Source organism: Jaculus jaculus, chromosome 14 (assembly GCF_020740685.1).
Source record: "Jaculus jaculus isolate mJacJac1 chromosome 14, mJacJac1.mat.Y.cur, whole genome shotgun sequence".
NCBI classification, from domain to species: Eukaryota; Metazoa; Chordata; class Mammalia; order Rodentia; family Dipodidae; genus Jaculus; species Jaculus jaculus.
The window spans coordinates 9,286,198-9,306,433 of NC_059115.1; the positions used below are offsets into that span (position 1 = coordinate 9,286,198).

The 20,236-nt window shown below is 54.5% G+C and overlaps 3 protein-coding genes across 5 annotated transcripts; 2 read left to right on the top strand and 1 right to left on the bottom strand.

Moving 5' to 3' along the window:
- The first annotated feature begins 5,850 nt into the window (after positions 1–5,850).
- Positions 5,851–8,645, top strand: Ube2m (ubiquitin conjugating enzyme E2 M). Its single transcript, XM_004672888.3, has 6 exons — positions 5,851–6,008; positions 7,096–7,190; positions 7,288–7,326; positions 7,423–7,526; positions 7,980–8,043; positions 8,131–8,645. The coding sequence occupies exons 1-6, from the start codon at positions 5,900–5,902 to the stop codon at positions 8,269–8,271; spliced, it is 552 nt and encodes a 183-aa protein (XP_004672945.1). The 5' UTR covers positions 5,851–5,899; the 3' UTR covers positions 8,272–8,645.
- A 467-nt stretch (positions 8,646–9,112) lies between these two features.
- On the top strand, positions 9,113–12,304 carry Chmp2a (charged multivesicular body protein 2A). Of its 3 annotated transcripts, none has more exons than XM_045133430.1 (6): positions 9,113–9,271; positions 9,824–10,037; positions 11,476–11,655; positions 11,732–11,862; positions 11,946–12,007; positions 12,099–12,304. In XM_045133430.1, the coding sequence occupies exons 2-6, from the start codon at positions 9,870–9,872 to the stop codon at positions 12,224–12,226; spliced, it is 669 nt and encodes a 222-aa protein (XP_044989365.1). In that variant the 5' UTR covers positions 9,113–9,271; positions 9,824–9,869; the 3' UTR covers positions 12,227–12,304. The 3 variants fall into 3 exon arrangements, with proteins under 3 accessions (XP_044989365.1, XP_044989366.1, XP_044989367.1); XM_045133431.1 differs by lacking the exon at positions 9,113–9,271 and adding an exon at positions 9,332–9,488; XM_045133432.1 differs by lacking the exon at positions 9,113–9,271 and adding an exon at positions 9,422–9,550.
- Positions 12,305–12,894: 590 nt separating this feature from the next.
- Trim28 (tripartite motif containing 28) lies at positions 12,895–19,918 on the bottom strand. Its single transcript, XM_045133413.1, has 17 exons — positions 19,573–19,918; positions 19,125–19,237; positions 18,785–18,917; positions 17,165–17,300; positions 16,964–17,080; positions 15,724–15,838; positions 15,448–15,594; positions 15,248–15,362; positions 14,906–15,012; positions 14,781–14,817; positions 14,649–14,694; positions 14,313–14,571; positions 13,907–14,226; positions 13,695–13,818; positions 13,524–13,610; positions 13,312–13,449; positions 12,895–13,222 (listed from the first exon to the last, which is right to left on the bottom strand). Exons 1-17 carry the CDS (start codon positions 19,916–19,918, stop codon positions 13,049–13,051), a joined length of 2,514 nt encoding a protein of 837 aa, XP_044989348.1. The 3' UTR covers positions 12,895–13,048.
- Positions 19,919–20,236: the final 318 nt, after the last annotated feature.

The following is a 20,236-nucleotide window of genomic DNA, read 5'->3' on the forward strand; positions in this document are numbered from 1 at the left end:
AGGTAGGGTCTTTAGGGTCTTACTCTAGTCCAGGCTGACCTGGAATTCACTATATAGTCTCAGGGTGGCCTTGAACTCATGGTGATCCACTTACCTCTGTCTCCCAAATGCTGGGATTAAAGGTATGCGCCACCACGCCCAGCACATTCTCTCACTTTGTGCTTCTCTGTCCATCTCACCCCTCCCCTTCCCCCCCCCTCAATATTTTTTTTTTTTCCTAAGGTAGGGTCTCACTCTAGCTCAGGCTGACCTGGAATTCACTATGTATTCTCAGGGTGGCCTTGAACTCTCAGCGATCCACCTACCTCTGCCTCCCAAGTGCTGGGATTAAAGGCGTGCGCCACCACACCCGGCTTCAAATATTTTTAAAAATGGGAAATTTGGGGCTGGAGAGATGGCTTGGCAATTGAGGCCTTTGCCTGCAATGCCAAAAGATCCCAGTTAGATTCTCCAGGATCCATGTAAGCCAAATGCACAAGGGGACACATGCATCTAGAGTTTGTTTGTAGTGGCTAGAGGCCCTGGCATGCCCATTCTCTCTCTCTCACTCTCTCTCTCTCCTCCTCCTCCTTTCTCTCTCAAATAAATAAAATCTATATTTAAAAAATGGGAAATTTATCTCGCCGGGCGTGGTGGCGCACACCTTTAATCCCAGCACTCGGGAGGCAGAGGTAGGAGGATCGCCGTGAGTTCAAGGCCACCCTGAGACTACAGAGTTAATTCCAGGTCAGCCTGGGACCCTACCTTGAAAAAGCAAAAAAAAAAAAAAAAAAAAAGAGGGAAATTTGGGGACTGGAGAGATAGCTCAGTGGTAAGGTGCCTGCCTGCAGAGCCTAACGACCAGAGTTCTATTCCCCAGTACCCACATAAAGCCACTTGCACAAAGTGGTGCACGCATCTGGAGTTCATTTGCAGCAGCTGGAGGCCCTAGCATGCCCATTCTCTCCCCTCCCCCTCTCCTCTCTGTTTCTGTCTCTCTCTCTCTCTCTCTCTCTCTCTGTCTGCTTGCAAACAATAAATGGAAATATTTTTTTTAATGTGAAAGTTGGCCTGGGGGGTGTACTTCAGTGGGCAGACTTTGCTTAGCATGCACAAGGCTCTAGGTTCAATCCCCAAAACTGCATAAAACCTGATGTGGTAGCAGAACTCTACATCCAGCACTGGAGTGGTGGAGGCAGAAGGATTAGAAGTTCAAGGCTAAGGGCTGGAAAGCACAATACAGTGCTTGCCACACAAGCATAAGGACCTGAGCTCAGATCCCCAAGTACCAAGGTAAATTGCCAGTTGTGGTAGTGTGTACCTGGAATACCAGGCCTGGAAAGACAGAGACCAAAGGGTCCCGATTTACTGACTAGCTAGAAGTTCAAGGTCATCCTCAGCACTACATGAGACACTGTCTCCAAAGATTTTCCTGTAACCATAGGCTTTCAGCCAACAGTAGCACTGAGGGTGGAAGACCCTACAGATGGACCCTCCAATCAGAGAGCCCAGGCAGTTGCTGCATCCTCTGGTGCTGGTTCCCTCGCTCCAGCCATGGTATATCTCCCCCCAGTATATCTCTGTCCATAGTCCAAAGAACGCTCCCTCACACTTGGAAAGCCCCCTCAGAAGTGTATTCAGGGGGAATGGGAAGATGGCTCAGCACGTAAAGGTGCTTGCTTGTAAAGCCAGCCATCCCAGGTGTTCAATTCTCAAGCCACCCACATGAGCCAGAAAAGTGGCACAAGCATCTGGTATTCATTTGCAGCAGCAAGAGGCCCTGGCTTGCCCATAAGTAAACATGAACATGTGCAAATAATTTTTTTTCTATTCAGGGGCTGAATAGATGACTCAGCAGTTAAGTGCATTTGCTCACAAAGTCTGATGGCCTGGGTTCGACTCCGTAGTGTCCACATAAAGCCAGATGCACAAAGTGGCACATGCGTATGGAGTTTGCTTGCAGCAGCAAGAGGCCCTGGTGCACATGTACATTCTCTTTCTCTCTTGCTCTAATAAATGCAAATATTTTTAAGTGTATTTACCCACGAGTAGTGGCACACAGCTTTAATCCTAGTATTTAGGAGGCAGAGATAAGATAATCACTGAATTCAAGGCCAGCCTGAAACTACAGTGAGTTCCAGGTCAGCCTGGTCTAGAGTAAGGCCCTACCTGGAAGAAAAAAAAAAAAAAAAGTGGATTCAGCAGCTAATCACAGATCATTCAGCGACAGTAGCTTAAGCTATAGAGTGCTTGACAGTATACTGGCCTGATGACTTCAAGACCCTATGCCATTGCTCATTTGCCTTAGCCATCTTCCCCTTCCATGTCATTGGCCAGGATGTTGATAGTCCTCTGACACCCCACACACACACACACACACACACCCCAGTGGGCTCCTGAGAAGCAAGAAACAAGAGGGCAGCAGGGTGTGGTGGTGCACGACTTTAACCCCAGCACTCCGGAGGCAGAGGTAGGAGGATCGCAGAGAGTTTGAGACTGCCCTGAGACTACGTAGTGAATTCCAGGTCAGCCTGGACTAGAATGGGAACTTACTTGAAAAACAAAAAAGAAGGAAGGGAGGGAGGGAGAAACAAAGGGCCAAAGGATCCTCAGCAGGGTTTAGCTTGAGCCCTAAACCCCAGCTAAGGATTTTCTCTGGGCAGGTGTCAGCCCTGCTTTGGCCTGGACATTTCCAGGAAGAGCAACTTAAGGTCTGTATATGCAGACCTCTTCCACAGGTATAGCTGTACCTCATCCTGCCATTTGAAGTCATCTTGACATCTAAAACTGACGCCTGATCCCAGGAAAAGTGTACAGGCCTGCCTGAACTAGTGACTGAGCCTATGTAGAAGAGTGAGGGAGTATCCTGGTCCCTAAAATGACACTTGTTTGTCCTTTCCAGACACCAAAGATGCAGGACTAGGTTATAGAGAATCAGAGGGGGTTACTGTGCCCCTAGCAGGTAAATGCTAAACCACACTATCTGGAGGACTAGACAGACCAGGTCCTCAACCCCAACCATAGGAATCTGGAAGAGCTGAGAATGGTGTATGTGCTTTTCATCCCAGTACTCAGGAGCAGGGGGATTATTGTGAATTCAAGGGCTATATGGTGACTTTGAAGGCAGCCTGGGCTACAAACAGACCCTTTCTCAAAACTCCAGGCCAGGGGCTGGAGAGATGGCTTAGGAGTTAAGCGCTTGCCTGTGAAGCCTAAGGAACACGGTTCGAGGCTCGATTCCCCAGGACCCACGTTAGCCAGATGCAGAAGGGGGCGCCCACATCTGCAGTTCCTTTGCAGTGGCTGGAGGCCCTGGTGTGCCCATTCATCTCCTCTCTTCCCTCTCTCCCTCTTTCTCTGTTGTTCTCAAATAAATAAATTAAAATAAAATAAAAAATCCAGGCATGGATATCCATGACCTCATAGTGCCTGACACTACCTACACAAGACCATCATAAGAGGAGGAAAAGATTGTGGCATCAAATGTAAAAGACTGATTGAGATGGGGAGGGGGTATGATGGAGAGTGGAGTTTCAAAGGGGTAAGTGGGGGGAGGGAGGTTATCACCATGGAGTATTTTTTATAATCATGGAAGTTGTTAATAAAAAAGTTTTTTAAAAATCCAAGCCAGCCGGGCATGGTGGTGCACACCTTTAATCCCAGCACTCCGGAGGCAGAGGTAGGAGGATCGCCATGAGTTCAAGGCCACCCTGAGAATACAGAGTGAATTCCAGGTCAGCCTGGACTAGAGTGAAACCCTACCTCGAGAAAAAAAGAAAAAAAAAAAATCTAGGCCAGGGCTGGAGAGATGACTTAGAGGTTAAGGTGCTTGCCTGCAAAGCCTAAGGGCTCAGGTTGCTGAGCACAATGAGGATGGGAGACCGTCCTGTATATCCCGGCCTGGCCATAGTGGCCTGAAAAGGATGGGACAGATAGATGGTGGAAGCAATGTTGGCACCAAACCGCAGCTGAGTGCTCATCCTTGATCCAGTCCTCTCTCAGCTTTCAAGGATAAAGGCAAGAAGGGATGCTGGAGGGCTGGGGATACAGTTCAGTAAGTAGAATCCTAGCCTAGCATGAATAAAGTTCTGAGTTTGATTCCCAGAACCACATAAAACCAGCATGGGGGGGGGGGGTTGCATGCTGCTACCGTTTTTTGTTTGTTTGTTTTTAGGCAGGGTCTTGCTCTAACCCAGGCTGACCTGGAATTCACTATGTAGTCTCAGGCTGGCCTCTGACACGCAGCGATCCTCCTGCCCCTACCTTCCAAGTGGTGGGATTCATAAATTCAAGATCCTCAACTAAATAGCAAGTTCAAGGTCAGACTGGGCTACTAAATAAATAGGATGCTAGCTGGACAGCTAGGACACCAATGGGCTCAGAGGGCCAGGCGCACTGAGTGAGGATACACCAAGGCCACGCTCCAAAATTTAGGCCTGCGGGCCGGGCTAGGTGGCAGGTGCAATGTCCAATCCCTCCCCTACCACCTGCTCCAGAACCACTTGGGCCACATTTTTCACAGTGACTGGCTGGGCAGCGCAGGGGGAGCAGCATGAAGGCCCGCACACCCCCAGCGCGGGCTTGTCAGTTTCCTAGGTGATAGTCGGAAGTAGCTAACGACGTGAGCCATTTCCTCCCGCCCTCCAAGACAGGAACCGGCTACCCAGGTCCGTCGAGGTCTGCACGGCAATTTTAGCTAGTCTCTTGGCGACTGCTCTGAACCCTATCCCCCATCCAGTTTGGACCGTCAAACGCTCCTCGGTGCTTTACCACTCCCTGGCACAACACACTTGCATGGTCTAAGGAACAGGTTCTCCCCGTGCTGCACAGGCTGGCCCTGAATGTCTGCTCTCGAGCGATCCAGGCGCACTCGCCCCCCAAGGACAAGACAGGTTTTAAGCCCGTTCGCATCTTATCCAAATGTGGCTTTGCGAAGGGAAGGGATACCGAGGGTACTTGCTCCCGCACCCTTTAGACGATCGCTCCTTGCATCGCCCGGGCTCTGCCTTGGAGACCTCGGGGAGGCCATGACCTAGTCTAGCCCATCCCTGGGCTCGGCAACGAGCACACCGGACAGAACCACCGGGAGCACAGCGTCCTGGTATCTGCCTCCGCACAAAAATGGCTGCGAGCCCAGGCTCTGCGCTCCGCCGGGTGAGCGTCCCGGGAACACCGAATAGTCACCTCCACAAGCGGAAGTACCCGAGTCGAGCCGAAGAAGACCGAACCCCAAACTCCTTCGCGGAGCAAAATTAAAAAAAATAAATAATAAAAAAAAAAAAGAGAGAGAGAGAGAAAAGAAAGAAACGGGGAAGGGGGGGGTCAGGGTTGCGCAGGCGCACAACGCGACCGGGGGGCAGGAGCCGAAGTGGGCCGGCGGCGGAAATATCCGAAGCGGCGCGGCGCTCGAGGCCGTTGCCGACCACCGCGCCGAAGCCGCCGGGGCTCGCCGCAGAGGCCGAGCTTCGTCCCGTGCACTGCCGCCGCCGCCGCCGCCGCCCCCGCGGCTGCTGCCCTCTCCTTCCACCCAGAACAGCCTCCTTCCGGAGGGAACGACTCGGCGGTAGCGCCGGCGGCGCGCCCAGGCGGCCGGGCGGACGCCGCGGGGCCTCAGACTCCCAGAGCCGAAGCCGGGAGGCGGGGGCGGGCGCCGGGGGCGGGGCGAGAGCAGCCGAGTCCGCCCGAGCGGACCCGAGGCGCCGGGCCAGGCCCGAGCCGGACTACGGGAGCCGAGGCGGGCCGCGCGGTGGGCGCGGAGCAGCGCGGCAGGCCGGGCGAGCGGCGGCGGCACCGGCAGCAGAGGGAGGAGGCCTCGGCCGCGGGTCCGAGGAGCGGAAGCGGCGCAGCAGGAGGCGGCGGGGGACCGGGTGGCCGGGGTCCCGGGCCCCGCGGCGGCGGCAGCGGCGGCGGCGGCGGCAGGATGATCAAGCTGTTCTCGCTAAAGCAACAGAAGAAGGAGGAGGAGTCGGCCGGCGGCACCAAGGGCAGCAGCAAGAAGGCGTCGGCGGCGCAGCTACGGATCCAGAAGGGTAAGGGGGCTCGGGGAGGTGGGGATGGGGCCGGGCGCTCGAGGTCAGGGGCTGGGGTGGGGTAAATGTGGAAGTCGGGAGTGGGGAAAATGCAGCCTCCGCGAGTGAGGATGGGGTCGCCGGTAATATGGGGGTGTCGGAAGTCAGGGCCCGAGGAAAGAGGAGTGATGCGGTCACGGGGGAGGGTCGGAGATGGGGGAGCCCGGTATGGGGCGTTGAGATACTGAGGTCTGACGTCTAATATTAGAGACCGAGAATCTGTTAAGCGGGGGGAGGGGTGAGTTTGGCGGGGGAGCTCAGATGGGAACTTTGCTTTAGGGTGTTGGGCTAAGGGAAAAAGAGTGGGGGGGGGCAAGATTAGGGATAAGTGGGAGACAATTTAATGTATTGTGCTCATGGCTCGGGTCTGGGGCTCAGGAAGCTGTTTTGGATTTGGGGGTGTCAGGTGGAGGAGGGAAGGATGGTGGGGAAATAGGAGTGAGGGACAATTTAGGCCGTCATGCTGGGTATCTCCGGAGTTAAGAGGGCTAAAAGGGGCGGTTGAGGACTTTTAAGAGTGGGGCGGGGGGGGGTTACATGGGAACTAGGGTTTGGAGAAAACACCAAAGAAGAGGGACCGTGGAAGCTGGGTGGTTGATTTTTAGGGTTTATGGGGTTCGAGTTGGGGTAGACAAGGAAACACTGTAGAGTAGTAATGGCTGGGAAACCTGAAGTTTGGGGGTTCTCCGAGGCTATTGGAAGCCAGGGCTATAGGAGTGGGGGCTCTTGGAAGCTGGGTCAGGGGAACTTACGGGGCTTTAAGAGAATTATGGCTCACCCTTGCCCAGGAGGGTTGGGATACCCACGTTACAATTGAGGACTCATGTTTGTAGTGTTTTATTGTTATGGACCCAAAGAATCCTCCTGGATCTTGGAGACTGGTGGTGGGGGCAAGGAATAGAAGTGTGGAGCACATCCCACTCACAACAGAGTCCTAGTCCAAGAGGAGGCTGTGGGGGCTCTGCTGACACCTCCCTCCTTTCTTTCACTTGTGCTGTCTCTCCCTCCCTTCTTCCGTCCTCCCTCTTTTCTCTGCTGCCCAACCCAGACATAAACGAACTGAACCTGCCCAAGACCTGTGACATCAGCTTCTCAGACCCGGACGACCTCCTCAACTTCAAACTGGTTATCTGTCCTGATGAGGTAAGGGCACACATGGCGAGCTTCCCAGGAGCAGACCTGGGGGCAGGCCCTCCTTGAGAGGAGAAAAACTAATACCTTTCCCCCCTTCCTCTCCTAGGGCTTCTATAAGAGTGGGAAGTTTGTGTTCAGTTTTAAGGTAAGTCCCAGTGGGCAGAGGTGACTCTGTGGACTAAGCAACAGCTGAGGCCCAGCCAGGCACTTAGCCATCTACTTTTTCTTTTTCTGGAGCCAGGTGGGCCAGGGTTACCCACATGACCCCCCCAAGGTGAAGTGTGAGACAATGGTTTATCATCCCAACATTGACCTCGAGGGCAACGTCTGCCTCAACATCCTCAGGTGAGGGCATTGTCCTCCTCGTCCTGCCTTCCAGGCCTGGTAGCTTCCTGGATTTCCGTCCCTCTTCCCTCCATTCCAACCCACCTTTTTATGGGGGGCGGGGGGGTGAGGTTGCGAGGTAGGGTCTTTAGCAGAAGCTAACCTGGAGTTCACTATGTAATCTCAGGGTGGCCTCGAGCTCACAAGTGCTGGGATTAAAGGTGTGCACCACCATGCCCAGCTCCTCCCTCCCCCTTTTGGGATCTGTGTTTCTCTATCTCCCTCGTTTCCTAGTGGTCTTTCTGGTAACCCTACCTTGGCTTTCTGCATGGCCTGCCCTGTTCCATATCCTCCCTCTGCTCGGGCACATCCTTATTCTTCCATGCTCTGGGCCTGACTTGTTCAGTACCAGCAGAGCCTGTGGCAGCCTCCCATTCACCAACCCCTGATGACCCTGATACTGTCTGCCCACAGAGAGGACTGGAAGCCAGTCCTTACGATAAACTCCATAATTTATGGCTTGCAGTATCTCTTCTTGGTGAGTAAGAGTGGACATTTGGGGCTGGGGAGGGGGATTAGCCATCTGCCTCTCTGGCCCGTTGACTTCCACTTGTACTGGCCATAGGAGCCCAACCCCGAGGACCCACTGAACAAGGAGGCCGCGGAGGTCCTGCAGAACAACCGGCGGCTGTTTGAGCAGAATGTGCAGCGCTCCATGCGAGGTGGTTACATCGGGTCCACCTACTTCGAGCGCTGCCTGAAATAGGGTTGACGCTTACCCACCCCTGCCAGGGTCAACAACCCAGGCATCCCCTGCAAATATTTATTGGGGGCCACAGGTGAGGTATGAGGGGGTTGCCTTGGCCCCTGCCTTGGCCTTGCCTCTCCTCCTTGCCACCTGTCCCTAGTTATTTTTTTTTAACCACCACGTGATTATGGTCGGTGCTGCCTCTCCCCCGACCAGCTCAGCGATGGGAAATGAATTGGCTTGTCTAGCTCCCACCCCGCTGGGTGCTATCCAGCCTCCCACTCTTGGCTATGGGTTGTGGGTGGGCAATGGGTCTGGGTAGCTGGGCCCGAGCAACCCACCCCTCCACCACCGGAGGTCCCACCAGGCTATTAAAGGGGAATGTTACTGCATGGCCTCTGCCTCTTCCTTCTGTGGGGTGGGAGGGGCAGGAAAAAATCCACCTGGGGCACTCTGATCGTCACCGTAGCATTGGATGGATGGTCGCAGCTACAGCCCGCGGGCGGGCTTGGGTTGAGTGGGATGATGCGCGCTGGGATGCAGAAAAATGGCAGGATACGATGAGCTTTGGGAAAAGTAGGCAGCATCTGCCTGCTTGCCCCTTTATGCTATATATGGTCCTGTGAATTTGGCTCGTGACTGGCACTGCCCATGGACCTAGTCAGAAATCAAGATTCCGTGGATGGAATGTGCCCTAACGACGAACAGGACGTAGGACCTCCAGAGCGGATAGGCTGGAGCCACGACCCCAGCCAAGCTAACTCGGTTGGGCGGGATTCAGCAGTCGCAGCGATGCGGGCTCTCTGCGCATGCGCTCGTGTGCTGGCTGCGCGTGCGCCTGGCTACTTCCCGGCATTCCGGATGTGGGTGGGGCGTGTGACGTCGGGTCGCTTGGTCCGGAAACAGCGGCGGCTAAGGAGGCTACCGAGCGGAGGGGCCTTCGTTGGTGGGCCAGCGCCAGGTATCCGAAAGAGGGGGCGTGACCCGGAAGCGGAAGCAGGCCCGCGTGTCAGTCCCGGTGAGTGGCCCCTGCTGGGCCGTAGGTCCGGGTTGGGAGGCGACTTGCGGGGGTTTCTCTTGCTGGGGAGTCGGATGCCGCGCCCTGCCCCCGGCGCCGAGCTGGTCCTCGAGGTCCCCAGGGGGGCCTGCCCTCGGTGCGCAGCTGCCCGGTGCCCCGGCCCGCCCGCCCTCCACGCTGCATCCTCGGTGCAGAGCCCCTGCCCCTCAGCGCTCAGGTCCGTGGCCCCCGTTCCAAAACTTGGAGCCCGCCTCTCCTGCCACCGTCAGGATCCCGTGAGTGAGTGCCCAGCCCGCGCTGCTCGCAATCCCAAGCAGCCGTGTGCGCACTCACTCTGAGTCTAGACTCCTCAGGAGCCACACCCACACGTCTGGGTCTTTAGCGGGGACAAGGTGATAGAAAGCGGATGGCTTTCAGTTATGGCTGTCTTCGCGTATTATCCGAGGAGCCGTCCTGTGCCCCTGGCCAAACCCTTTTGGCTTCTCATTCTTAATCTCCTGTCTCCCTACATAACCGTGCTGCTGCTTACTGTCATGGTCCTCCACCCGACAGCTAGGCTTGCCATCTGTCCCACGCCTGCCAGGGAACTCCTACCATCATGGACCTCTTGTTTGGACGCCGGAAGACACCAGAGGAGCTCCTGCGACAGAACCAGCGGGCCCTAAACCGAGCCATGAGGGAGCTGGACCGGGAGCGACAGAAGCTGGAGACCCAGGAGAAGAAAATCATTGCAGACATCAAAAAGATGGCCAAGCAAGGCCAAATGGTAAGTACAGGTGGTCAGAGGCTATCTCAGCTGCTGTAGTTGCTAACAGGAAACCACAGTGCAGACTCTTTGAGGGTCGTGTGAGAAGGGTCCCTTCAAAAATGTGCTGTCACAGCTAAGCCTTGAGTGAGCCCAGAGGTGATCTAGCCAGGGAGTGCATCAGGCAGAACTGCAAGTGTTCCTTGTAGCCAAGTGGGAGCAACAAATGAACCGAGAGGACATGGGCCAGACCGTTCAGAATTAGGGGCAACACTGAGCCAAGATGAAGGGTTAATTAGGGTTAGTCAGTATTAGCAGAAAGGCCAATGAGAGGAAGATGGGCAGAACCAGTAGGAAGAACGTTGAGAAGGTTGCCAGGGAGTGAGTGCTTGGCACGAAGTTAGGCAGAGGTAGCATTTCCTAAAACACAGGGTAAGAGCTGGGCCTTGGATAGGTTTTTATTTGTGCTGGCTATCAACACTCAGGGCCCTATGCATGCTAGGCAAGGCTCTCACTCAACTACATCACTAGTGAACACAGATGTCTAGTCTGAGAATTGAAACTGAGAAAAGGTGTTAAGTCCTTAGAATGATTACAGACATGTAAGGAAATAAGATGTAAGCCTGCGCCTTCCCGTTGACGTGAACCTCTTAAAAGGCCTGGGAGGTCTGGGGAGATGGCTCAGTAAAGGCGCTTGCTTGCAAAGCCTGCTAGCCTGGGTGTTCACCTATATAAAAGCAGATGAGCATTCATTTACAGCAAGAGAACCTGGTTGTGCCATACATACATCAGATACAGAATTTCTAGTATTTTGAGAGGGAATGGGCCCACTAGGGCCTACAGCTGCTGCAAAGAAACTCCAGCCACGCGCACCTTGTTCCCTGTACAGCACTGTGCTCGTGCCACTGTGTCTGGCTACATGGGACCTAGAGATTGGAACATGAGCTCTTAGGCTTCGCAGGCGAACACCTTAACCACTAAGCCATCTTTTAAGCCCGGATCAGTTTTATTCGTCAGGAAGGTGGGGAGGGGCTGAAGACAGTGTTTTGCAGCACAGATCTCCACGGTCCCTTTGTTGGTTTTTTGTTTGTTTGTTTTTTAATACGGTCTCTAGCCCAGACTGGCCTCAAACACAGGAACCGTACCTCTCTGCCTCCCAAGAGCTGGGGTTAAAGCTGTGTGCCACCACACCCACCCCCAAAAGTTAAGTTTACCCTGGGATTACAAACTAAGCATGGTGGTGGCTTGTATCTTTAACTCCAGCCCTGGGAAAGAAGTAGGAGGATCTGAGTTTGAGGCCACCTGAAAGTAGAGTTCGTTCCAGATCATCCTAGGCTAAAGTGAGACCCTACCTTGACAACAAAAATTACTAGAGGTTGTGGAGACCAGTGATTGATGGTTTTGAGAACCCTGCCGGAAATAAAGCCTAATATATCGTTTGTACTGATTCATTCTACAGGACGCTGTCCGCATTATGGCGAAAGATCTGGTACGCACCCGACGCTATGTACGCAAGTTTGTGTTGATGCGGGCCAACATTCAGGCTGTGTCCCTCAAGATACAGACTCTGAAATCCAACAACTCGATGGCACAAGCTATGAAGGGTGTCACCAAGGCCATGGGCACCATGAACAGACAGGTGTGACTCTCCCAATCCCCATTTTACCATCCCCACTGACCCTCTAGAAGCAAACTCATTCTTCTCCTACTTCCAGTTGAAACTGCCCCAGATCCAGAAGATCATGATGGAGTTTGAACGGCAGGCAGAGATTATGGACATGAAGGAAGAGATGATGAATGATGCCATTGATGATGCCATGGGTGACGAGGAAGATGAAGAAGAGAGGTGTGGGGCAAAGCAGGCAAGGTGGGGATGATTCTGTCCCTCCCCCATGCAAAGCCCTCACTTGACTTCCTCCTCTTCTCTAGTGATGCTGTTGTATCCCAAGTCCTGGATGAGCTGGGACTGAGCCTAACAGATGAGCTATCAAGTGAGTGTTCCAATTTCACCTTCGTTTTACCCTCTAGGTCAGCCACAGGCCCTGGCCCTTCCCCCTAACTTTCCTTCCTCCCTCTCTATAGACCTTCCTTCCACTGGAGGCTCACTCAGTGTGGCTGCTGGTGGGAAAAAAGCAGAGGCCACAGCTTCTGCACTGGCTGACGCTGATGCAGACTTGGAGGAAAGACTCAAGAACCTGCGAAGGGACTGACTGCTCCCCTGCCCAGCAGCAGTGGATGACAAGGATCTTTCTCCTGTTCCCCCTGTAATAAAGAAATTTAGACCCCAATTTCCAGAAGCTTGTGTGACTACCCTTATGAGGAACAAAGAATATTCAGGGTTCTGCTCCACCTACCAAAACTGGCAGGCTCCCCAAACAGGTTGGGAACATCCTGGTAGTTCAGACCAACATCGGTCACACCCAAAATTTGACCTAGTGGTGGCTTAATACAAATTTAAGGACAGTCCCAAACAAATGAGTTACGGGGTAACAGCCAACCCCATTTGGGAATCCCTCTGGGATAACAAACTGGCACCAGAACTCAAGGGACAGCAAACTGGGAGTCTTAGCACATACAGACAGCCCCCCCACACACACATCTGATTACTAACTACAAGAGCCAGGGCCAGGAAGTATCTGCCTGCTACAAAACTCAGGCCTCATCCCATAACCAGTTTCCCCCAAGAATCCACTGCAAATGATCCCAGCATGACCTCTTCCCAAACCCAGAGGAGGATTAACAGATGCCCTTTGGCGCCCAGACAGGTTCAAATGGACGAAGGGAAAGGACCCTATAGGCTCTAAGTGTTTAATCAGAGTAGATGCAAGCAGAGATACAAGCCCCGGGACCACAGCCCCCAAGTATCTGAGGCCTAAAATGACTGGTGAAGTTTTTATTAAATCCACAGAAGTAAAAACCATTTTGTGAGGGACTGAGGGATGGTGCCACCAGGGAGCAGAAGTCAGGCCACCAAAGGAAAGAGGAGATGGGGAAAGATCAGAGCTTGGCTGGGCTAGCCAGAGGCCCCAACTTCAGGGACCATCACCAGGACCAGACAGCTCCTGAGAACTTAAGCCAGCACTAGGCAGGCTCAACGGAGGCGGCTCCACCAGCACAGCAGAGAACTTGGTGTCACCAAAGGCATCATTCATGCGTGTTTCGAAGAAGCGCTGCAGGCCGATGATGGACTGCACATCCGCCTTGTCCTGGACCAAGCAAGAGTGAGTACAGTGGGTAAATGGGTCGGACCTGGTTTCCCTCTCTTCTCCCCTTTCCTTCTTTCCCACTGGCTCACCTCAGTCAGTTTGTTGAACTGCTTGAACATACGGCCCACATCCTGGGCAAACTCCTGAGGGGAGCTATAAGGGGGTGACAGCTTCTCCTGGAGGCGGGCACGTATCAGGGTCAGGTCCAGGGTACCACCTGGCTGCTCCTGCAAGCAGAAAACATAAAAGTGAGACCAGTAGCATCCCCTCACCCACCTCCCCCCTCAGTTGCAGGACTCACCATGGAGAAGGTAGAGTCTGTGGCCAGCTGATGTAAGGGACGGCAGGGTTCATGGCAGAACAGTGCCAGCAGGACACGCTCACATTTCTAGACAATAAAACATGGCAGAGCTTACGCATGTAGGAGAGCTGCAGACAGACGGGAGGCCACCCACTGCTGCACGGTCCTCACCCGCTGATTGACTGGTGAGAGCTTGGCCACCACACCGGTGCTGTCTGCACCATCCAGGCTAAGGCTGCCATCCTCTTCCTTCAAGTCAGGAAGCACGTGGCAAAGTGAGCAGCTCCACTCCTCCCTAGGGTGAATGAAGAGTGAGTTGAGGGATTTGAGAAGCCAGCCAGCCCTCTACACTTTGCCTGGACCCTACCCAGCCTCACACATACCCTGGCACATCCTGCAGGGCAGGCAAGTGGCAGTCCAGGTGGAAGCAAAACTCGCACTGGTTGCACATGACCAGGTCACCTGGCTTCTGGCAGACACGGCAGATGGTGGCACTGTCATCCAGAGTGCCTGGACCACCCACTGGGGCAGAGGTAACCTCGGGAGCCACCACCTCCAGGCTTGAGGTGGTGCTTCCACTAGGGGAGGCCAGGCGGGGGCCCTCAGCACCAGGGCCTTCAGTCAGAGTCATCAACACAGGCTTGGTCTCAGGACCTTCAGTGGCAGCAGGGGGGGCTCCAATGGCAGCCTCTGTCTCTTCCTCCTGCAAGCCAAACACAAGTATGAAAGTGCAAACCTGGATGAGGTACATTAGCCTCCTCCAATTGTGGTCCCTTATGACAAGCTCACCTTGACAATGGCCATGCCAGGCAGGGGTGGAGCACCAGGGGCTCCTGGGGGCACAGTCCCAGCCTGACCAGCAGCTGCAGCAGCAGCACCAGCACCACGCTCAATAACAATGAGGTTATAGTCCTCAGTGGTGCTGCCTGGGAAGACCTTGAAGACTGGCGGCTGGCTATCCGCTGTGAGGTCCAGGTCCAGGCGCTCGAGGCTCACCCGTGGCACCTTGCGCATGAGGCCACTCACCTCTCCCTCACTTGAGCGGGACCTGAAGTTACACCTTGTGTGAGCACCTCCGTCGTACCCCTCACCCACCTGCCACCACAGGGGACTGCCACAACTCACCGCTTCATGCCTGACACGTGGGGCTCTGCACTTGAATAGGGATCATCTGCTCAGAAAACAGGGTAGCAGGTTGGGGTAGATGAGAAAGAGCTCACTACAGGACCCTTCCAACCCCTAGGCAGAACCACTTACCTGACCCAAAGCCATAGCCTTCCTGTACGTCCATGGGCTAGTAGACAGGGGACAAGTAAATCAGTGGGGCTGGTGCCAAGAGACCAGTGCCCTGCCTGTCCCTCCTTTTGTCTCACTCTACTCACCTGGCTACTGCCAGAGCCTTGCTTGCTCAGGGGCCCAGGAGCTCTTGGAGGAGCCATGGGCGTAGGGCCCGTGGAGTTAGTGCCAGGACGCTCAGCCACAATCTTGCCTGAGGAAAAATATAGTCTAAGTAGGTGCAGAAACCCATAGTGGTAACAAGGTAGATCAAAAGCCAAGCCAGGCGTGGTGGCGTACACCTTTAATCCTAGGACTCGGGAGGCAGAGGTAGGAAGATTGTCATGAGTTCAAGGCCACCCTGAGACTCCATAGTGAATTCCAGGTCAGCCTGAGCTAGAGTGAGACCCTACCTTGGGGAAAAAAAAAAGCCAAAGACTGAGACCTACCAAAGGCCTCCGCACTCTTGGTCCAGGCATTGAGGTCCCACTGAAACTTCATCTCACCATGTGGCTCTACAGGATCCACAATCATTTTAAGGGCCCGATGCAGCTGGAAATAGATCTGGTAGGACAGAAAGGTGAGCATGCACACAAGTAGCAATGAAAAGGCCTCAGGCCACCATTGCCTAAAGCCCAGCAGCACTCACCAGCTTCTTAGAGAGCAGAAGGGCTGTGTTGTTGTCACTCTCTAGAGCCCAAGAGGCAAAGCGCAGGATGTGTTCCTGGTGCTTCTGGATCTTGGTCATGGTCCAGTGCTGCCGCTCCAGGCGCTCCTGCTGCCCCTCAGTCACTTTCTACAGGTCAAGGGGAACACAGTCAAAGAATAAGACAGGCTCGAAGTACTGGGATACCTCTCCACCCTGGACAATTGTCAGTGGCCAGCAGAGGGAACTAAGCAGCTTCCCAACTGCAATGAGGCCTACCTGGGCATCGTTGACCAGCACACGGCCCCGCTTATTCAGCTCCTTCATGATCTGCAGAATGGCCATCTTGACATCCACCTGAACACGCTTCTGTACATCAGACACCTGGCGGATTCTAGAGAACAAAGTCAAAAGTCAAGCCAGGGCTGGAGAGATGATTCAGTGGTTAAGGCACCTGCCTGCAAAGCCTAACGACTGGATTTCAATCCCACAGTATCCATGTAAAGCCAGATACAGAGTGGTGCCTGTGTCTGGAGTTTATGTGCAAAGGCTGGAAGCCCTGGCACACCCAATTCATTCATTCATATATTCTCCCTCTCTGTTTAACCAATAAATTCAAACACAACTGGACATGAAAACAAACCCCAGACACATGTGCCACCTTGTGCATCTGGCTTATCTGGGTCCTGAGGAATTAAACCTGGGTCCTTTAGCTTTGCAGGCAAGCTCTTTAACTGCTAAGCCATCCCTCCAGCCCAAAAGGAACTCTCTTGGTCAAGCCTGGGCTGGAGAGATGGCTCAGCAGTTACAACACTTGCGTGCAAAGCTTAACCACCTGGGTTTGATCCCCAATACCCACATAACCCAGATGCACAAGGTGGCATATGCATCTGGAGTTCGGCTATAGTGGCTAGAGGGCCTGGTGCATCCATTCTCTGTCTTGCCTCTTTTTCTCTCACACACTCAAGTAAAATAAAAATTAAAAAAGAGACTAAGAGGGCCTGGCATGGTGGCACAAGCCTTTAATCCCAGCACTTGGGAGGCAGAGGTAGGATTGCTGTCAGTATGAGGTCACCCTGAGACTCCATAGTGAATTCCATGTCAGCCTGAGCTAAAGCAAGACCCTACCTCAAAAAAAAACAAAAAAAAACAAAACCCACAAGCAGGGTGCGATGGCGCATGCCTTTAATCCCAGCACTCAGGAGGCAGAGGTAGGAGGATCGCCATGAGTTCAAGACCACCCTGTGACTACATAGTGAATGAGACCCAACCTCGAAAAACCAAAAGTGTGTGTGTGTGTGTGTGTGTGTGTGTGTGTGTGTGTGTTTTAAAACCAGGCCAGCTGGAAACAGTGCATGCCTTTTAATCCCAGCACTTGGGAGACAGGTAGAATCACTCTGAAACTCTTGAGTTTCAGGTCAGCCTGAACTACAGTGAGACCTCTACCACAAGAAATAAAGGCCAAGAACTCTTGTCCTGGGACCACCACCCCCCCCACAACCCTGGTACCCAAACTTACGAGCTGCGAACCTCCTTGGTATTCTTCTGCAGAGTGGCATGTTTGTCCCCAAGGCGTTTCACCAGTGAGGCCAGCAGCTTGCGTTGGTTCCTCACAGCATCCTCCAGGAACTGATACCTGAGAGCAGACAGAAGTGGGTTTGTCTGCATGCTAAGCCCAGAAATTGGTGACATCACCTTCCCACTGGGCATCAGGACTCACTGGTGGTCCTTGTGGGCGTTGAGCTGGCAGTCCCGGCAGGTGAGGGTATCACAGCTCTCACAGAACAGCACAAGGGGTTCATGCTTGTGCACATTGCAGTAGACAGTGCGCTCACCATCTCGAGTCTTGGCTGGCCCTGAGGAATTGGAACCATGCATCTATGTCACACATCTTTTTCCATCTCCACTTCAAGCAGTGAAGACCCCATCTCCTGTTTTTCCAATTTTAGCCCGTGTTAGGAAAACCTAGAGAACCATTGTCTATGACACCTCCCAGAACCTCCTTAAGGGAAAAAAAAAACTTCAGGTAGGTTTACAATAAGGAATACTGTAAAGAATAAAGACAGTCTACAGGGTGTGGTGGGCGTGGTGGATGCCGAGGGAGGAGGATCACAGTGAGTTTGATGGTATGAGGCTAGAGGGAGCTCCAGGTCAGCTTGGCCCTGTGAGACCCTGCCTGTATCAGGTAAGAATCCCTTACTTGAGGGCTGGGCGTGGACGCATACTCTAATCCCAGCACTTGGAAAGGCAGAGGTAGGAGGATCTCCAAGAGTTCAAGGCCACCCTGAGACTAGAGTGAATTCCAGGTCAACTTGAGCTAGAGGGGGGGGGGGGGACCCTTCTTTACTGTTCCTGTAAGAATTCTGCCTGGCTACAAACTACTTCCCAACAGACAAGGTTCTGGGGGTCGGAGTATGTGCAACAAGACATCCAATACAAAGGTGCCCCCCAAAGCCATTCTCGCCATTATAAATAAAGCTAATTACACTCAAGGGGCTGAGAAAGGAGGGTCTATGTTCAAAGTCAGCCTGATGTGCCTATGGAGTTCAAGGCCAGCTTTTGCTATATGGTGAAATCCTGCGTTGAAGAGAAAAAAAATGAAGCCAGACATAACAGTTTATGCCTATAATCCCACCACTGAGGAAGTAGAGGCAACAGAGAGCTGAAACCTCATATAGTGAGACCATGTCTTCCAAGAAATGAGGCCAGGCATGATGTCACACGTGCAGAAATGTGGAAGGAGGATCAAGAGCACGTTGCCAGTCTGAACCTTGTTTCACCATTAAAAAGAAAGAAGCCAAGCGTGGTGGCGCACGCCTTTAATCCCAGCACCTAGGCAGAGGTAGGAAGATCACCATGAATTCAAGGCCACCCTGAAACTACACAGTGAATTCCAGGTCAGCTTAGGCTATAGCAAGACCCTTATCTCAGAAAAGAGTGATGGCAAGTCAGTCTTTTTCCTCCCCATTGCTAAGCAAGTGTGGGCTATCCTAAAGCAAAGGAAGTACCACTGGAGACCTGATCCAGAATTTTCAATGTTCCCAGGTTCTAGGAAATGCTAATCTAACTTGCTGAACTGTTCTCTCCCAAGGTGAGCCTTTTTTCTGTATCCCCTCTGCAGCAACATCCTTTCAAACTACAGCAACCATCACCTGCCCACGGCCTTTCCAAGCATCACACCCCGAGACCCATAAGACAGCACACCAGAGCCCACTCTGCTCTCAGGCCCTTCAGGTCCCTGGAAAACCGCAGAACTCCATCCACCAAATGCAAATTTGTATTGCAACCACTTAAGGGAACACACAAGAGGGCAGCTCCAACAGCCTTCACTTTCACATACCGGTAGAGCGCACAGTGTGGTCCTTGGTATATTTCACCCGCTGGTGGGCCTCCACGCATGTCTCACACAGAGGCTCGGAGCACTCCACACAGTAGCTGGTGGCTGGAGCGTTATCCTCACAGCTAGTGCAGCACTATTCAAGAAGATGCAGGGTGAGAAGAGGCAGGATACCTAATTCACCTCCATTTAGCTCCCAGGAAATACAACCTACGACTAACCTCAGATCTAGGCAGCCCTCCCGGGGCTGTTGAAACTAACACCTGAAACCAGTGCCAGACTCCTAAGGCAGATGACCCCCCACCAGCAGCAGCACCACGACCGGATCCTGAGCAAGACACACCTGATTAGCATCCTGGGAATCGGAGGAGGCCTTGTTGCCACAATCTCGCATGAAGTAATTCTCCACGATGTCTTTGGAGAAACACTGCTGCTTGCACACGGGACAGTCCACCACTGCGAGACAAGGATGCATGAGGCCAGTGGGCTCCCACCCAACGACTTCTCTCCAGTCTCCCAGCCCAAGACCATCATTTCCTCCAACCAAAGTCAAGACAACCCCATTGCTGTGACCGGTGCAGGCGACTGTCAGCAACGCATGAGGCGGGGGGCTGGGAGAAGCAGAAAGCCGCTCGCCGTCCACCACCGCAGGGCCGGACCCCCGGCAGGGGCCCCGCCGCCCACCCCCCATACTCTCGCACAGGCGCAGTCCCGAGGCTCGGGCGCGCCGGGGCCGGGAGGGAGGGGGAGAAGGGCGGGAGGGGGAGGGGCGCGCGGCCACCCGGACTCACCAGCGCCGTCGCCCGCCGGGCCGCCGCCATCCCCCGAGCTGTTGGACGCGGCCGGAGCGGCGGGCCCCAGGCACGCACTACAGGCCGAGTGCAGGCAGGGCAGCAGGCGCGGCTCCCGCTCGGGCCGCAGGCGCTCGCGACACACGCCGCAGTGCTCCAGCAGCTCGAGCGCCTCGCCGCCGCCCCCCGCGGGCGACGAGGCCGACGCCGAGGTCGCCGTGGCCGAGGCCGCCGTGGCCGAGGCGCTGGCGCGCTTCTCGCCGCCCGCCGAGCCTTCGCCGGAGCCCGGGCTGCCAGAGGCCGCCGAGGCCGAGGCCGCCGCCGCCGCCGCCGCCGAGGCCGCCATTCACACGCCGCCGCCGCCGCCGCCGCGAGGGGGAGGAGGGGGCGCCCACGGTGGGGGAGGGAGGGAGGGAGGAGGGGGCGCCGAGCCCGCGTGCGCAGGCGCAGATGCGCTCGCCGCCAACGGCTGGGCCGCCGCCGATGCTGCCGCCGCCGCCACGCGTCTCCTGGACCACCGCCCGCCGCACCCCGGGCGCTGGCGAGATAAGGCCAGCTGCAGTCTCGCCGGCCTCCGGAGGGCGCCGCCCGCGCCTCCTCTCTCCCTCCTCCTCCTCCTCCTCCTCCTCCTCCGCGAGCGCTAGGCGACAAGCACAAGATTTGC

Excerpts from the sequence above, each read along its gene's own strand:
- Ube2m (XM_004672888.3), top strand. The coding sequence starts at position 5,900 with ATGATCAAGCTGTTCTCGCTAAAGCAACAGAAGAAGGAGGAGGAGTCG. Across the intron at positions 7,191-7,287 it reads TGGTTATCTGTCCTGATGAG|GGCTTCTATAAGAGTGGGAA; the intron begins GTAAGGGCACAC and ends TTCCTCTCCTAG. Across the intron at positions 7,527-7,979 it reads GTCTGCCTCAACATCCTCAG|AGAGGACTGGAAGCCAGTCC; the intron begins GTGAGGGCATTG and ends GTCTGCCCACAG.
- Chmp2a (XM_045133430.1), top strand. The coding sequence starts at position 9,870 with ATGGACCTCTTGTTTGGACGCCGGAAGACACCAGAGGAGCTCCTGCGA. Across the intron at positions 11,863-11,945 it reads GAGGAAGATGAAGAAGAGAG|TGATGCTGTTGTATCCCAAG; the intron begins GTGTGGGGCAAA and ends CCTCTTCTCTAG. Across the intron at positions 12,008-12,098 it reads CCTAACAGATGAGCTATCAA|ACCTTCCTTCCACTGGAGGC; the intron begins GTGAGTGTTCCA and ends CCCTCTCTATAG.
- Trim28 (XM_045133413.1), bottom strand. The coding sequence starts at position 19,918 with ATGGCGGCCTCGGCGGCGGCGGCGGCGGCGGCCTCGGCCTCGGCGGCC. Across the intron at positions 18,918-19,124 it reads ATTCCCAGGATGCTAATCAG|TGCTGCACTAGCTGTGAGGA; the intron begins GTGTGTCTTGCT and ends CTTCTTGAATAG. Across the intron at positions 13,450-13,523 it reads CAGACTCTACCTTCTCCATG|GAGCAGCCAGGTGGTACCCT; the intron begins GTGAGTCCTGCA and ends TTCTGCTTGCAG.